The sequence below is a fragment of the Electrophorus electricus genome, chromosome 25, assembly GCF_013358815.1.
Source record: "Electrophorus electricus isolate fEleEle1 chromosome 25, fEleEle1.pri, whole genome shotgun sequence".
Lineage (NCBI taxonomy): Eukaryota > Metazoa > Chordata > Actinopteri > Gymnotiformes > Gymnotidae > Electrophorus > Electrophorus electricus.
The window spans coordinates 1237227-1255000 of NC_049559.1; the positions used below are offsets into that span (position 1 = coordinate 1237227).

Consider the following 17774-nt stretch of genomic DNA (forward strand, 5'->3'; position numbering starts at 1 on the left):
CATGCCCAGTGTGTGATCTAGATATAGTACCTGCTCCGTGTCTTCCCTGGTATGAAGGGATAAGGTTACTCTCCCCAGGCTGGATAGAAGATCAGCCCCAGGGCAGTAGCTTAAGGACTTGTGCCTGTGTTTTTTAATGAGGTCACAGAAACATGACCCCGTGGCTGGCCATGTGGGGACACGTCAGATCCATGTTTGCTTGTGTCGTTGGGGCATATCTGCAGGTACATTTCTCTCTTTGGTTTTGGGTTTGTTTGGTTTTTTTTGACCTCATTAAATCAAAAATGAGATCAATTAAAATTATTACCTAAAAAAGAAATAAGTTCTTCTTTAGTGCGATTTCTCTTCATAATTAGTTTTTTTCCTCACTGGTTTGATCTGAAGATCTGAACTGTAAAATCTCCACTGATCGTTAGTTTTGTGGTGTACCAACCTCTTCTATACCTCTGCATAATTAGTGACCACCTGGACTTTGTAATAGGCTGTGGGTAACGTGGTTGATTTGATCAAGCTAACTTAATCAAGCTGATAATTTGATCTTCATTTCTACATTATATGGAAAAATAACAAACACACACACATAAAAAACATACAGACAAGCAAAGATGACAGAATCCAAAGCTTGTTCTACATCTCAGTTGGGCATGTATTTTAATAACATTTAAGGTAAATTAACCTGGATGGTGATGAATTTTATGCTTCAATTGGGCTATAAATACACTGCATTTCTGCTGAAATCATATGAACAGACAGTACACCCTCAGCTCCTAATGCTGGAAATGGTTCTTTCTTCTGTTTGTGAGGAATAGACTCGGAGAAGCATCAGCCATCTGAACCTCAGCACAGCACCGGTGTACCAGTACCAGATGTACCAGTACCAGCACCAGTGTACCGGATCAGAGAGAGGGGACTTGCGTGAGCTTGATTAAAAAGGAGGCATTACGAATGAAGGGGAACTTTACAGTGTCCTCTACGCTGCCATAACGGCCTACGTGCAGACGTTACGATGTTACGAGTTCATAAAACCGGAGGGTTCATTTTAGACTACATCTCACTGGCCCTTAGTTTGTTCAGACGTGATTACCAGCTCCCATTAAGGGGCTCTCTGCCATTACAGATGGCGATCGTGGCACTTAACATTTGGCACGTGCCTCTCCCTCTCGGTGTGGCGGCTGGCGGGCGGCGTCCTCCCAAGGTAACTGCGGGCACTCGGGATCTAGCCGTCGCCGGGAGCACTGAATAGAGATGATGGCAAACCTGCTCACAGTCCCAATATTGTAGGTCCTGAAGCATTTAAGAACTGTGCGGGACGAGCCCTCACATCCTGTCAGGAACTGCACAGCATGGCTGTCCGTGCAGAGGGGACTGCCCCCCACCCCACAGTTTGACCCGCACTGAATAGGGACGTTTTCCGGAAAGGTGAGAATAAAGCCAGATGTGCGTTTTCCCCTCCGTGTTTAGCCATGCGCAGAATTATTTAGGAGCCGTGATTCCCCCCCCAATAGTGTTGATCGAGGAGCTCAAGTGAATGCGTGTGGCCGAGAGCGCCGTTAATTCATCGAGGATTTTGATGGACGAAGAGCTTTGCTGTGTGAGCTCTTAGACCAGCATCTGCTAGTGCCATTCCAGAATCCCCCACTTGCATTACCCAATTACCCAACGTTTATTGGCCGTTAAATTAAGTTTTTTTGCTCTTTCACGTTCGGTCCATTATTAAAAGGTCAGGGACTAATATTTCCAGAGATGGTTCATGTCCAACTCTCTCCCCCTCTGCTTTCTCAGCTGCATTCCAGACTCCCACCTTGGCAGCTAGAGGACAGGTCGGCCTGCATCACCATGGCAACGTTGCCACGGGACAGGACTCCCCTGGCTGTGGCTGGCCTGGTCATCTGTCTCCTGTCCCTGTGTGTCCCCGTGGTGGTGTCCCAGAGGCTCCGCGACCCCACCGAGGCCTCCCCGACCCCGGCAGCCGAGACCCAGCCAGAGTGCGCGCGCCAAGAGCACCCCGTCATCTCTGTCCAAGGTGAGCGCGGAGCCTCCCGCACGCTCACACCACCGCGCACAGCGTTCACGTTGCACACCAGATTACAATTCTCAATTATTCATGCTTGGCCAATTGTGCTCTCATTCCGCATGCGGCCAATTGTAGTCACGTCCTTAACACTTGTATGACCTTTTCAGCATTGGAGGGCTTTTTTTTTTTTTTTTTTTTCCACCTTCAGATTTGTTGGAATTGCAGGCACGGCGCAGATCAGCAAAGCTCGTCTCGAGAGCAGGCCGCCGCGCTCGTGTTAACTTTCATGCTCCTGACTTATCTTACTACTTCTCGTAGCAGAGCCGCCGCGGGCTGGCCGGGTGTTCTGGAGGTACAGTGCCGTCCCTTTGAGAAATCGGAGACGGTTTCATGAGGCTGGATGGGTGGGTGGGGGGGTACTCGCGCCTCTCCACCCTCCCCGAAGGTCTCATCAGTCTCTGTCCTCTCGGCGCTGCCAGACTTGGGCCGTGCGCTCTGCCGATTGCGGGTGAGAAGGGGTGTACCTCCAGGTGCCATGGGAGATAAACGCTTCCCGTTTGTCAAAGTGCCGTGCCACGGAAACGAGGGGAGCAAACCGGGCGGGGCGCCTCGCCGAATCGCGCCAGCACTCCAGGAAACAAGATGCATGCCGCGGCAAGAAACCGGAGAGATTTGTTTGGATGGCAGATACAGATATTCAGGCGGCATGGAAGATGAACCACCGGCGATGGGCAAGCGTTCGCTGGACTGTTTATGAGGGTGTGATGAAAACACACTGCTGCAGGTCTGATATTACAGCGAGTCTGCAACCCTGGAGCGGACTTCGTAAGGACGTCGCCCAAGGCCCGCTGTATCCAGAACTCTCAAAAAACGGAGGTGGTTGTTTTTTTAGGTCTGTGTCGTATCTGTGAAAATGAGAGGTTTTGTTGTTTTGTTTTTTTTTTCCCAACCAAGAGCGCTGAAACATATCTGAAATGAGTTAGGAAGCGCCGCTTCTTGTTAGTAACCCGTGGCACGTATTCCAGAACGCCAGGAGCCAGGTGATCTCCCTCGCTGGTTTCCTGCTCCCACACACTCAGGCCACTCCTTTTATCACGGTCGCTCCTCAAAGGAGAAAGCACTCTGGCTCTGCTTTCATGGCAAGAATAGCCGAACAACCGGCTTTGTGCGGCAGGCCAGCACACCTAAAAACGCCCCTTTGTGTTTAACCAGTTGTATAGAAATTCCCAGAACATCTTAAAGCTGTCCTTTATGACTGAGCAGTGGTATGGGAGTCCCGGGACAATGTAGGTGTCAGTCAGACCTGAGATTAGTGTCTTTGATGGATGGGCGTTTCTAAGTGGGGTGCTCAGCCGGCCGGGGCAAGCGGACACCTGGAGGTCCTGGAGGCCTGCGCTCTCTCCCGGCCCGGTCCTCACCCGTTTAGAGCCGGTTAAACGCGACAGGGTGCGGCCTCCGTAGGGATCGGGCTTAAATGACGTCATACCAGGGCACGGTTTTGTTTCTGCCCTTAACGTGAGTTATGTCTGCTTCTGCTATATTTGTTTATTTACCTACGTTGTCCATATCTGTCTCTGTCCCTGCAAGGGTGAGAACAACTTTAGTTATCACAGAACAGACCTCTAAGCTCTAAAACCCCCCACGTCCTGTGAAGAGGCAGAGGTTGTTGTTATTGGTATTGTTGTTTTTGTTTTTGTTTTTCTTCCACACTGCAGCCCATGTCGCACATTCTCTCCGCAGCCGTCCGATTCAGGCCCCTGTCTGCTGCTGCGTTTCACTCCCCCACCCCTCCGTGGCTTCGGAGCGCAGGGACGTCCGCTGCGGCACGCCGCAAGAAAATTGCGGACAGCTGCTGTCGTTAAGAGCAGTCAGAGTCGTCCTCCCGCTCCCCCCCCGTAGAAGTGGAGACGCTAAGTGCCCACGCAGGTGCTCAACATGCACTTTTCCACACTCTCAAGGACCGACTCCAGACGGCACGCCGTTTATCCGGACGCTGCTCGTGTGCGCGTCGAAGGGGCGGTGCTCAGTACTGCCCCGCCCACTGTCTCTCTTCCACAGCTAGCTACTGTAATTGGCCCAAGATTGACTGTCTGGACTGCTGTCTGCTCTCCCGTAGGTCATGATGCGGTCACCTGCATGGCAGAGCCTACGCAAACAGAGGAGCAGGGAACGGGATCGCTGAGGCTGCGCGCCGTCTCCCGGTGATTAGACGGAGCGGGTGGGGGCTGTGCGTTGATCCAGACGTCTCGCCTGACGTTCAGCTCCCTCACTCACCGTGAGCCGTGTTTAGGCGTGAAGGCGGCGTTTACTTTCGCCCTCGGTCGCCGTGGCTGCCGCTACGGTGGGCCACCGCCTCTTTCCACAGTGGGCACATATCAGATGTGTCTGAATGTCTTGCTGTAGTCCCCTGCTTGGCTGCCCTGACCGGCAGACGCCCTCGCGGACCGCCCTCCCACCATGCCGGTTTCCACTCCCTCCTCTCTGCCGTGACATTACTCCAGCTCTTCATCGTTTTTCTCTCTCTCTCTCTCTCTCTCTCTCTCTCTCCTATCGGTTTGGTAGGATTTAGATTTGTGCAACATGGCTTCCCGGGGGCTGCCGCGGTAGCCAGTGGACCGCCGGGGGGACGCAGAGTGCGTGGAAATCTGGCGCCGGGCGAGGAGACAAAATAAAAGCAAATTTGGTATTTGCTCCGATAAGCTGCAGACTGACTCTCCTGATAAGATCCTGGCTGTTCCAGGGAGAGACGGATCTCTCCTCTGAGAAGAGAGAAGAGAAAAGACGGCATGCTGTGAAAGAGTGGACGAGGAGGGAGAGCTCCGTCTATCGGGGGCTCGGCCGTTTAACTCTCGCGCCGCACGTGCCTGACCGTGCTAGTGTTTTTGGGATCCGTCTGTGTTGTTGTTTATCAACCATCTTATTTCCACTGAGGTGCGGGTAGTTGCTAGGCCGAGTGTTGTGTCTTCTTTCTTTTTACACATCAGATTAACTGACATTCTCATGGCCTCATATCCGAGGGTGTGGTAATCTTTGCTTGGCAGTGTTCGCCAGTTGCAGGGTGCTCTCAGACCATTTTAAAATCCTCTGTTTCCTTACTTGTCTGTTACTTACAAGTAAGTGTCATTGAGCTGGAAGCACCGGCGTCACAGGAACTGTCCACTCCTGGTGGCGTCGGGACCACATGCTGTCCACACCCTTTCCCTCAATTTGACCAGTAAAGGAACTCTGACAAGTCACTTACAATGACGTACCGTTACTAGGGACTTGTATAATTAATCAGCTATTTAAATACTTAAATATGGACCTTGGTGTTGCCTTGAACCTGCTGCACACATGCAGACTTTTGGAGTTTGAATCTCAAGTGCCCCTGAATTCCACTGAACTTTTCATGCTCTGTAAACACCTTTCAAACTTTCAAAAAGTTTTTTTTTTTTTTAAGATAATATTTTTTAGAAAGTCCATGGGTTATGGATTATGTGCGGCGCATAACCTGGACTCAGGTCCTGTCTCCCAGCTGCCCTGTCTAGTCTTGGCCACCTCGGGTCCGGATGATTGTCTCCGCTTCAAACCGCCCAATATGCCACCACGTCCACGTCCACCCAGACACACCTCCGGACAGAGGTCAGCCAAGACGGCTTAAGTGCAAGAGCTTTGTGTACAAACAAACAAACAGCACCGTATGCTGTTGAATGCTGTGGGAGCTAACGAGCGTGTTTGTGCCGTTTGAAACCTGGGGCTGCGGTGCCGTGAAGATTAATCAAATGAAAGTGGAAAAATAACACGATTGTTAACACACATCTTGACGTGGCCACTGCTGGTAACTGCTGAATAAAATGTTTTAAAAACCAATCTTAGCATCTAAGCTCTGTGTCGCTAAGAGTGAATAGAGGCTTAACGGCCCAGCGACGCGACCCAGCACCAGTGGCACTCAGACGCCGTGGAAACACGGCGGTTTATTGCTTTGCCAAACGTCTTCCTGTCAGGTTGGTAATCCAGAGATTAAGGTTGAATGCAGTGTGAGTTTTAAGGAGCTTGTAGCTCAGTGTAACAAAGTGATCGGGCTCTTTATCGGAGGCTGGCAGCTTCGGCTGCGTGTGGTCCAACGGGAATCGGTGTCGTCCCACGTGGGGCGCGTGCGCTGAACCGATTCTGCCTGAATTCTTCCTCTCTGCTGCTTGCTGGACTCGGGAGCGTCCCCGCTGGATCCAGGAGGCAGACGGCACTAGTAAGTCGGCGTTGGAAATGCAACGAACGATCTTTATTTATTTGTTTATTTATGAAGAAATGAAGAGGTGCGTGTTTATTTCTGTCAGAGTGGCGGAAGAGAACAATCCGGAGCCATGGGGGCGAGAGCGTGCGTTCCCATTCCCTGCCAGTACCCGGACTTTGGGAGGCGGGAGGCGGGAGGCGCGGAGAGGCGGGGACGTGAGGGCGAAGCGTCTTTCAGAGCGAGCGATTGGCTTTCCAGCTCCAGAGTAAACATGAGGCTGCCTCAGGCAATTCACTGGGCTCTGGCCTCATTTAGAGTGCTCTTGTGCAGCCTTTATAAATGATGGAATTTGGGTTAGGCCTATGAGTTATATGAAAGCCTTTTTTTTTGGTGGCGCAACTCTGCATTTCTTTAGTCAAACAACCCCGGGTCTTCTCCTCCGAGCTGTGAAAGGCTCCCACCTCTCTCCTCGGGGCTGAAGCGGCGTGGTGCTCGCACGCGGGCAATCCAGGGCTCATCGTTACGGACGTGCGATCCACGGAGCTGCCCCGCCGGCCCGGCACTGGTTCTGTCGGCATACGTGCATGCGAGAAAGAGACACACCCTCCTCCACTCCTGGACGCTCCGTTGCGCTCCCGAGGAACGCGGGGGAGGGAAGGAGGCTTGGCGTGTCGCGGCACGCCTCCCTCGAGCCGTGCCAGGGCAGGGAGCCCGCGGGATGGAGGGTGAGACGTACCGCTCGAACAACTATAGGTCTGTCAAAACCAACTGCCTGTCTTCCACCTGCCACTACCACAACACATACCTCTGTGCTGACGTGATCGAAAAGTTCAGTTTGTGGGTAATTTAAATAAAGTAATTAAAGTTTAAATAGAATTAATGTAACATCCCTTTATTGCCCAATCTACTAATCTACTAATCCGTCAAGAAGATTGCTCAATCCGAACAGATTTTAAGAGTATATTATCACGTCCTGTCAGACATGTTTGAGGTTCCAGTTCCCCGTTAAAGCTGACAAGTTGCTAAACCTCTAATGTGGATGAGAAACTCCATGACCATATAACTCCACTCTTCTTATGTCATTTTGAGAAAGACGCCTGCGAGACTTTGGCAATGCTTTAGAAACATCCTGTTTTATTACCACGCCGATCATGGGATGAAACACTGTTTTCCCGTCCGCTGGTGAAATTGCTGCAAATTTGTGGGAAGTCCGACATCCTGCTAACTTTGCGTTCCCGTGTGACCGATGGAATGTTTTGCTCGACCCGAACATCTGGACGACCGGCTCTCTCCAGAGCGCCGCAATACCCCAAAGAGTTTCCTTTGACACGTTTTGCCCGGAAAGCGGTTCCACTGAGGTTCTGACCTGTACTCGTACAGCTGAGCTTGTCGTGGGACTTCAGCTGTGAGTTTGAGTTTGACACGCACCAGGAGGGATGTGGTGTGTTACTACATCAGCGTTGGATTTGTTAGTGTGAGCGAAACTGCATTCTAACAAAGCTGCCAGTTTTGCTGGAAATTGCAGTGAAAAAGAAACAACCCTTCCGTCCAATTTCAAGGGAGCAACATATGAACGCTATTGTGGGGTTATTAGCATTCTAAGCATCAGATGAAAATTATATGATGTCAGGGAACTATTTCTCAGTCTAGCCATGTCAGGTAGCGTGAACTCTGCAATATCCTGGTCTTACTTCAAAGATAACATTTCTTTTCATTCTCCCTCACATCGAAATCCTATTTAGTAAGCCACATTAAGATCACAGGAGATCAAACGGTTCTTTATTTTTACATAACGCTGTGTCTGTGTTATTTTATTCCCTTTTTTTAATAGACCCTGACACGCGCCCATGATATCTGCCAAGGTAGAATTGTTTTTGATTTGCAGAAGCCGGTGTCGTGCGGTGCTAGCGTTCATTGCATTTCCGGGAAAGTTTTGAACGTGTCACATTGGATTAGGATCAGCACGCATGATGCGGCCCAGCGTTTGTACGTCTCCACTGGGTTCCCATCAGGACTCTGGGTTGAGCCCGTTGCCAAAGCCCAGGTTTAAATTCCCAACTCCAATAATCATTTGCACAGACTCCGGGTGCACTGGCTAGCTCTCAATTGCTACAGTATTTTCGGCTAAGCGGATCCGCAGGTCTCTCACCATGCGGGCGTCGGGCGTCCAACGGAGGCTTCAGAGGAGAATCAAAGTTCCCCAGGCCTGCTGCCATCTTTTGTTTTGTTTTGTTTTAAATCGCTCTGCTACTCTCCGTGTTTTTACACGAGTCTGCACGCACTCGACAACAGCCGCCAGACCTGTTTGACTCGCTGACCTTAGGTAACCTTTGTCTACTGTCCTCTCCTCCTTCAGCGCTCAGCTCCTGGATCTCCAGCTTCTCCCGGCCGGGTGTGAGGGACTTCTCCCAGCTCACCCTTGACCTCACCCGGAACGAACTGATCGTAGGAGCAAGGTAACGGCCCCTTCACCTCCGCACTCGTGTGAGAGGGCAGGTCGCGGGCGTGTGCCAGAAATCGATCGATTATAGCGCCTTCTTTTTATTCTGATGAATTTCCTGCCCTGTAGACCCGCTGACATTTTAAAGGCTGTACTTCGGATGTCCTGCTGGTATTTAACACCTGACTTTTATTCTTTCCCCGATTCCTCCACAGAAACCACCTCTTCCGGCTGAACTTAACCAACATTTCCCTTATACAGGTAAGCAGGCAGCTGCTCGTCCCACCGACAGCTCCGTCTCGCTCCCCGTGGCGCGTTGGTCTTCCCCGTAAGGCTCTCGGAAGGCGGGAAGCTTGGGATATCGATTCCGAGAGAGGGTCCAGCGAGGGAGCGGCCGGTTCCCCCGCGTGGGGACCGACTGGGCGCGCCTCTCGAGCGACTGCCGCAAGGCCGGCCGGGACGCCACTGTCCCGTCGCCGGCGCGTGGGTGCGTTCGGGGCTAAGCAGATGGAGCAGACCTCAAATTTGGCACAGTGGAAGGGAAGGTGGCATCAACTGCCCTGCAGTGCTTTTACACTCCAGGGAGGGTGAGAGTCGTAGTAACGTGGAACGGATGCCCCGTGCCGGTCCAGTGGCCGCCAGCCTCTCTGCCGGCGTGACTCCGGTGGCGTCACTAAGACGCCCCGATGGAGAAAGTTCATTTCGGTCTCGGCATTCCGTTCCGCCCAGGGCTGCGGAGCTGCGCAGCGCTCCCGTGGGTGGACCAAAGCCAGTGATAAACAAGACGGGTTTTTCTTCGTTCGGACTAACTAGAGCCTCACGGGCCGCACCAGAGTCCAAATCCATGAGCGCAGAGAGAGGACGCCGAGGGAGGACGTGTCCGGGTGCCCGACAGAGAGGAAGAGCGTGCGGTGCTCGGACAAACAAATCAGTGCGAGTTTTACAACGAGCAGCACTCATCCCTGACCTCACGGCGTGCACTTCGTCATGTCCGCCGCCTGACCTACAAACGTCCTGTTACTCCCTCCCTCCCTCCCTCCCTCTCTCTCCCTCCCTCCCTCTTTCTCCCTCCCTCCCTCCCTCCCGCATGCCTGCCTGCCTTCACACCATTAGGGTTATTGTGAGCGCGAGTGCCAACACCGCAACGGGACCCGGGCGGGCGCCAGCTCATCTCCGAAACGCGCGTCCCGGTGCCAAGCACGTGCACCCGGGCAGCAGAGCCGCAGGGCCAGAGGGGAGCCTTTTCAACTTCTCCCGAGCTGGACGAAGTGAGAAGTGCTGACGCCTCCTCTCCAAACGCGCAGCCGGGCCGCGGGGAAGCAGCCACCCCCCCCTCCTCCTCGGAGCGCCGGCTGTTCCCATTTAGGAGAGAGTGTGGAAGTGGCGGGTGACTGTAGCCAAGAGCTCTGGCCCAGAGCGAGTCAGCGTTTTTTTTTGGCCGGCCAAAGTGCTTCGGGCGAACCTCTTGTGCCACGCGCACATGTGTGTGCGTTAAAGATGACGATAGTCCAGTTGCTGGGTTAGTAAACTCACCTCCATCACTTTTGCCTCACTGGAGCGGAGCGGAGCGAGAGCCCAGCGTCTGGTCCCGGCACAGCTCTGAAGCTGTCAGGAGGGCGAAGGTCACGACGAGGTCGTCCTCGGGTTTCGTTTACGCGGTTCTCTGTGCGATTGATGAGCGGTAGTTTAAGCCTCTGTGGCAGTTTAAACGTGGACCACCGAATGCTTTTATGAGTGCACCCGGACCCCAAAGTGAGGCGTCGCGAGCGTCGCCGCGAGCTGGAAAGGAGAGAAGAATTGTACCTGCGATGAGGGTCACTGCACAGACACGGTCGCAGCGGACACGCGGCGGATTCTTCTAGAAACGTGACCGTTCTAGATCCTTCACCACTCTCCCCTTCCACGTGACACCGCGTGATCTCAGGAACTCTCGGGGCTGTATCCAGATTGAACTACGCTAGAGGGGACATCCATTCTGGGTTTTTTTTTTACTTTGCGAATTTTCCTTTTATATCTTAAAGTTGCTTCCACGCTCTCATGGAATTGAGTTGTACAGTTATTTTATGTTTAGTCCTCAGACAAACCCCATATTATAACGACAGCCGGCCTAATACCCTCCTCGCTTTCGCGCTGAAAAAGCGTCACTGTGTGTTGCTCGTTTCATGCTTTGCGGAAGCAAGATCAGTTAACCGGACCCGGTGTGCTGCTGACCCGGGCTCGCCCGCGAGCTGGTGGGCTCGCGCACCTCTCACCCGGGACGAGCCCTTTTTGCTCTGACAACAGTGATCAACTGCACATTTCGAACCTAAAGTTGGATTTCTGAACCAGTTCTTTCCCTGTGCATGCCAAGACACTCTCTCGTCTGCTGAAGAATGTCCATAACCACTCATAATTCTTATATGCTCCGTTAGCAAAAGCACAGAAGTTTTACCAGTTTTTCTCTGGCACACGTGAAGGTTCACCATCAATCATTAACTGGTTTGGCAAGTGTAGATAATCAAGTTATACTGCCTGTCTCTGAGCTGGAACAAGTCCTTTGACTAAGCAGGCCCCTGTTTTGAAAGTCAATAGGACGTGAAACATTGTTTCAGCTGCAAGGTCGGAGCTCTTTGGTCAAAAGGTGCTGACCCTCCTCAGCTGTGTCCGTTACGGCAGGAAGTCCTAGATCGCAGCGGGAATGCCGGCGGGTGTCTCTGGGAATCCAGGTTGTTTGGGATTCCAGTGGTCCTTTTGGTTTCGTGCCGATTTGGTATGTTGGTGTTTTGCAACCGCGATGACCGACGTGCTTTAGCCAGGCGCTCAGAGTCTGGTGGACCCTCTCTCCAAATGGAAAAGGGGCCACGCTACACTGCTCCGATATTTGCCTCCGTATTTCAACCCTCCGAACCCACAGTCTGACGAGATGAAGGCCTGATTTCATTCAGCTAACTGCTAATTAATTTTTCCTCTAATTTGCCCAGATTTCATTATTGATGCGGCGTTTGTCAGCGGGTGGATATTATAGAGAAGGGCTCAGCAGGGAGCGCTCTTAGGCAACGCTGGAAAAGCGTCTCTCGGTGTTCGTCTCCGTACATGCAAACAGACGTGTTTTAGGACCACTTCCACGCTGCTTGTCAGCAGATGCGTCTAGTCTGTGTGACGAGGTGGGATCCCGTTGGAATTTCGGAATGCGAGCAGGAATAACCGGAGTCTCTCTGCCTGCTACGGTACGGTGAGCGGGACTTGGCCGGGGCCATGTGTGCCTCGCTCAAACCAACACGTCCACCCACCCAGCCTTCCTGTGCTACTGAGCCCCTGGGGCGATGCTGTCCACGATGTGAAGATGCGCACGGAGACGTTTACCCGGACACGAACTGGAAGAATACTTGGGAGATGTCCAGATGAAAAGAAAGAGGGATGAAGAAATGATATTCATCATTCATCAGTGAAGGGGAAGGAACGATCGGCAGATAAACACATAGAGGCGTTTTCTCTCTCCTTCTGTCTCTCTCTCTGGATTTCTCTCAACCCCAAAGCGCAGCCCCTAGCTGAGCCGTGGAGCTTCTAATAATTCCCCGTGGCCCTCCTGCTCTCTGCACCCGCCCGCATGCAGCTGTCACTCAGACGCCTCTCAGAGGGCAGGCACCTACACGCTACGCTGACTCCATTTTTCAGGGCAGTTGTTGACTATGGCCAGTGCAGAGTGGGTGTGCTGCACAAAGCCATGAGGAGAGGCCGTGTGTGTGTGTGTGCGCGTGTGTGTGGCAGCGCGTAAGCATGTGGCGGGAGCAGAGTGGCGTGGGGGAGTTGTTAAAAACGTGCGCAGCTGCGCCCCCTTGTGTTGATCCCTGTGTTGCGGGACAATGAGGCAGGGCCATTGGCAGTCCTGTCACATCTCTCAGGACACTTCTGAATGCAGGGGCATTGGGTCGGCTGAATAGGGAACTCTGTTAAAGGACGAAACTGGGAGGTGTCCGGGGCGGCCTATTGAAGCCTAAAGACCTTGAAGCTTCACTGTTTGGATGGATAGCCCCCCCTCAGTCCAGTCAGCAATGGGGGTGGAGTTTCTGCACCTTAATCAGACACAAGGCAAATGGATATGCAAATGAGAGTCTGCCCTCCAGTTGAGTGGTATAGTGTTTTTTTTTTGTTTTTTTTTTGTTTTGTTTTTTTTTAAACACAAATTAGAATGCTAGGAATTCAGTCCTAAATCCAGCGTTGTATTGAACATCGTCATGAGATGGATGTCTAGTCGTGGAGAGTCGAGGCTGCCGGCCGCTGCGCTGTGAAATCCATTCTGACGCTGAGCTTTACTTGCACTGTACTCTTCCTTTGACTGATGAGGAAGAGGAGGAAGAGTTTTAAGGACAGCATTTTAGCTTAATATTCCCACAGAATTGAATTGCTTACCGAGCCCGCTTGGCAAATTGTCCAAGAGTGGACACGCCTTTACAGGTAGCGGGTACCCAGAAGCACTGGCGATGTCCTGTGGTCCCCTCGTGTGTATCATAATTAGTTGTCACACCTGATATTTGTCGTGTGTGACAGGAACAATAGCCTTATCAGTGGAAGCAGACTGCGATAACACATAATTCCCATCTGTCCTGCTCTCTGTACCCAACACATTTGCATTTCTTTAATACACGCTAAATGGAATTTTTTAACACATCATCTTTCTGTCTTGCTAATGTATAAATAATTTCTGACTATTTTATTCTTGCATTACAAATTCATGACATCATTTATTCTACACCGCCACAGGCCAAGTGCTTAATGTGGCCAAAATGTTTGGAGCTGAAAAAGTTGGAGAATTCGATTGGAAAGCACTTTTATTTATTCCTCAGGGGCCACGTGATTGTAGGGCAGACTGAGAGTGATGCACATCACGCATTACTGCGCGGTACGTGTGATCACCACACGCACTGGATGAATAAAGAGGAATGAAGAAACATACAGTGAACGAACATGCCCATCTAACTAACTAACAAACAAACACATCACTGCAGACAACAAACAAACAAGCACATATCACCGCAGGCAATAAACAAGCAAACATCACTGCAGACAACAAACAAACAAGCACATATCACTGCAGGCAATAAACACTCACTGCAGATAAACAAACACACACACACACACGTGTGCTCCCATCCTCTTATAGGAGCGGGTCAGGAAAAACCCGTTAGACGAAACAGCAGAGCTGGACGTTGCTGCGTCAGATGGTGTCATTAACTGTCCTTTACTAACTGTTTTTAAATATATATATATTTTTTTTTTACATTTTCTGTGTACCGTGTTCCACTTATTCAGTGTTTCTTCAGTCCTGTATTATTTCTAGCACTGTTTTGTAGTATGTGACAGATAAAAGCAATAATCAAAACACCAAATCAGCGTCAGCTCAAAGCATTAAGAGGCTCTGCGGTGTCCTTAATTACCAGAGTTTCTGAGTGAACAGGCAATTACATAATTATATATATCCACTCTAGATCTGCATTACCTTGTCAGACTGTTTCTCCTCAGAATGTAATGCCTGTCCTGGGGGTGCCCCACACACACGCACCCCCCCCCCCCCCCCCCCCCCAAGAGTGGCAGAGTCCCAGCCGTTGCATTGTGGGCCTAGCCAAACACGGCCCACAGTGTGGCCTTTCACAGGGCCCTCCGCTCAGAAGGGCAACGTTGTGCTGGCGCTGTTCCAGCCTGGCGAGAGCAGGCCGACTGCTATGGTGAAGGTCGGGGGTTAAGCTGATGGATTCTTCTGGAAGCTGCTTCTCGGACTGGATGGTAACGACCCGAGCCATGACTCACCGCAAAGGCATTTGTCACAAACAGCCCCCCCCCCCGACCAACCCACCACCCCTCGAACACACACACACACACACACACACACACACACACACACACACGGCAAGTTGAAAAAACAGCTTTTCAGTGTCTCGGAGTGGCAGGGGAATGTTCAGCATGATGTCATCCTGCCGTGCTGGACTCTGAGCCAGTGCTAGCGGCGTGGAGAAGGTGACGAGCGCTAAGTGACGAGCCCCATTCAGGATGGGAGCGCCGTCAGGGACACGGCAGCTGTCGTGGAGTCTCCTGCTCGCTGCGAAGTGCTTTGACTTTGTTCACCTCCGTGTTTCGCAGAGTGCCCTTTGCGCACGGGCTGAACGGGCGCGCTCGCGCTAATCAAATCAGATCGCAGATAAATGGGGCTTCATTACTGGCTCTAATTGTGTTCTTATTGCTCCGCAAGGAGGAGTAACTGTTTGTTCTTTAGCCTGACAGTGTGACAGGGCTTAAGGCAGCACACGCGCTCTCTCTCTCTCTCTCTCTCTCCCTCCCTCCCTCCGTCCCTCTCTCTCTCTCTCTCTCTCTCTCTCCCTCCCTCCATCCCCCTCTCTCTCTCTCTCTCTCTCTCTCCCTCCCTGTCCCTCGCGCTCTCTCTCTCCCTCCCTGTCCCTCGCTCTCTCTCTCTCTCTCTCTCCCTCCGTCCCCCTCTCTCTCTCTCTCTCTCTCCCTCCCTGTCCCTTGCTCTCTCTCTCTCTCTCTCCCTCCCTCTCTCTCTCTCTCTCTCTCTCTCTCTCTCTCTTTCTCTCTCTCATACACTCACCAAGCCTCTTTCTCTCTGTCTCTCTCTCTCTCTTTCTCTCTCTCATACACTCACCAAGCCTCTTTCTCTCTGTCTCTCTCTCTCTCTCTCCCTCCCTGTCCCTCGCTCTCTCTCTCTCTCTCTCTCTCTCTCTCACACTCACCAAGCCTCTTTCTCTCTCTCTCTCTCTCTCTCTCTCTCTCACACTCACCAAGCCTCTTTCTCTCTCTCTCTCTCTCTCTCTCTCTCTCTCTCTCTCTCTCTCTCTCTCACACTCACCAAGCCTCTCTCTCTCTCTCTCTCTCTCTCTCACACTCACCAAGCCTCTCTCTCTCTCTCTCTCTCTCTCTCTCTCTCTCTCTCTCACACTCACCAAGCCTCTCTCTCTCTCTCTCTCTCTCTCTCTCCCTCTCTCTCTCTTTCTCTCTCTCTCTCTCTCGCTCTCTCTCTCTCTCTCTCTCTCTCTCTCTCTCTCTCTCTCTCTCTCTCTCTCTCTCTCTCTCCAGCAGCAGCTTTCTTTCTTTTCATTTTTTAAGCGGAGCTGCTTCTGCAGTCCCACCTTGATGAGTCTGCCCTGTTTCGGTCGCCCCCCGCTGCGACGTGGCCCGAGCGACCTGCATCAAGGCGGGACACGGCGGATAGGGTTGTGGACAACTGAGCCTTTGAGCCCAGTCTAAAGAGCCGGAACGGCCCCTTAGTGCCAGGACCCGAGTGGTGAGCGTCGTGCCCAGTGGAGAACAGAGGAGAGGCGAGACGTGAGCGAGACGTGAGCGAGACACAAAGCGCTCGTTGCTTGTTCTCCGCTCCCTGCCAACCTCTCTTGTGCTCGCGCACATGCCGGGCCAGGCGGGAGGCTATTTTTAGGAGAGACGGCGCCAAACGAGAGCTCCGAAACCGCAGTGGCTGAGCGGAAAAAGACCACAGCCTGCAAGCCTTAAATCACACCTCAGCTGCGCATGTACGGCGAAGGTACGCATGCGTGTGTACGCGCGTGTGTGTTAGCTCGTCGGGCCTCTCGTGGGGACTGTTTCAGTTTCTCAGTGTTGCCTCCTTAATTGAACACCGCGCAGGCCGCCTTAAAGGGAGTAATTGTGTGAAGGAAGAGGACCGCAAGCATCTGAAAGGAGGAGAGCCCGACGCGCGGCCCGCCCGGAGCATTTACATGCAAATCTCATCTGCTCTTCCAAACGTTTCCTTAACGCTCCGGTTTGGAGCCGCTGCCGCACTTATTATGCTGTTGACACAATAAAGCGACCTTAATAACAGCGATGCCCTTTCCCGCGTCCGACCACGCGCAATATCGCCGCTCGGGGTTGCGCAACCTGTCTCGCCGCCGAACCTCCGCTGGCGACCGGCGAATGCTGCAAGTCGCTTTCCAACGTTTATTTTTGGTTTCCTAGGCGACCGAATGGGGCCCAGACGACGACACCAGGAGGTCCTGTCAAAGCAAAGGGAAGACCGAGGTAACGGCGGAGTCCCAGCGACCCTCCTGAATAGCAACATTTCTTTCAGAAAAGCTTGACAGCCCATTGGCTGGGGGAGAGAGCATTGTTCAGGCTTGTTAGAGGGTGCCGTGTGACACAGAGCTGTGCTGCACTTGTTCATGGGCAGAGCTGCAGTTCAGTTGCATTGTGAATAGTAAATAAATTTGGCTAACATACCAGCATGCCAAACAAGAGCTCCAATTGGTCCAGCTAAGAAACAGTGAAACACTCAGGCAGAAAATGTGATCTTCTCTGTGAAGCTTGGTCTTCATGTCTGACCTCAGTATGTGTTCATACAGCACTGACCTCCTCCTTCCTTTAACTTTGGTACAGACGTTGTCAGAAACAGTGAGCAGAAATGACCTGGCGCGTTCAGTACCCACTTGTTTATTGTAGTTTCCCCCGAGTTCCTCGAGATGCACGGCCCGCGTCTGTGACCTGCCAGGCAATTACTCAGCATCGATGAAGTACAGAACAGCAGAGAGGCGCTCTTGCGTGAGGCGGGAAGCCCGAACCGTGTGATGTTGCACTGCTAATGCGTGCCATATGCCGCTCTATCACAGCACACACTGACATCCATGTGGGGTGAACCGCGCTCCGCTGTGTTTGACGTGACGTCATTTTTACTCCTAGATGTTCTCGGAAGGAACATCTCATCCTGAACATTTAATTAAAAGTCGTGGTAACTGATGTGCGGTCGTTAGTTTACTGGGCGCCAGATCAGATCAGTCGTGAGGGTTCTGGACTGTGTGGTGTTGTGTGGGGCAGCAGCAGTTGCAACGGTGGTAACTCCCTCTGCAGGCGGAGTGTCAGAACTACATCCGAGTGTTGCTCGTCAACAAGACGGAGGTCATGACCTGCGGCACCAACGCCTTCCAGCCGCTTTGCATTACCAGAGAGGTGAGTAATGTCACTGATGCCTCGTCGCACCGATGGAGACAGTTATTATTCTGCTATTTACACAACACACTCAACCTTCTCTAGGTCGTAGATTTCATCCACAAGCTTCCTTCCTTCTGGCTTTTCTGCCCATCCCCTCCGCCCTCAGGTGGGGAATTTGAGCAACA

General features: G+C 52.1%; 1 protein-coding gene across 10 annotated transcripts in view; it reads left to right on the forward strand.

The window, feature by feature from the left end:
* Positions 1 to 17774, forward strand: part of sema5ba (sema domain, seven thrombospondin repeats (type 1 and type 1-like), transmembrane domain (TM) and short cytoplasmic domain, (semaphorin) 5Ba) — a 91859-nt gene that overhangs the window by 39892 nt on the left and 34193 nt on the right. For 9 of the 10 annotated variants that reach the window (XM_027024396.2, XM_027024394.2, XM_027024403.2 and 6 more), the window contains 6 exons: positions 1783 to 2023; positions 8581 to 8680; positions 8880 to 8925; positions 16624 to 16686; positions 17509 to 17607; positions 17756 to 17774. The exon at positions 17756 to 17774 is cut by the window's right edge and continues 195 nt beyond it. In XM_027024396.2, coding sequence (XP_026880197.2) covers positions 1837 to 2023; positions 8581 to 8680; positions 8880 to 8925; positions 16624 to 16686; positions 17509 to 17607; positions 17756 to 17774 — 514 coding nt within the window. In that variant the 5' untranslated portion in view covers positions 1783 to 1836. Of the gene's footprint in view, positions 1 to 1782; positions 2024 to 8580; positions 8681 to 8879; positions 8926 to 10446; positions 13544 to 16623; positions 16687 to 17508; positions 17608 to 17755 lie in introns of those variants that run through there. The other variant, XM_027024404.2, reaches the window with a different exon arrangement.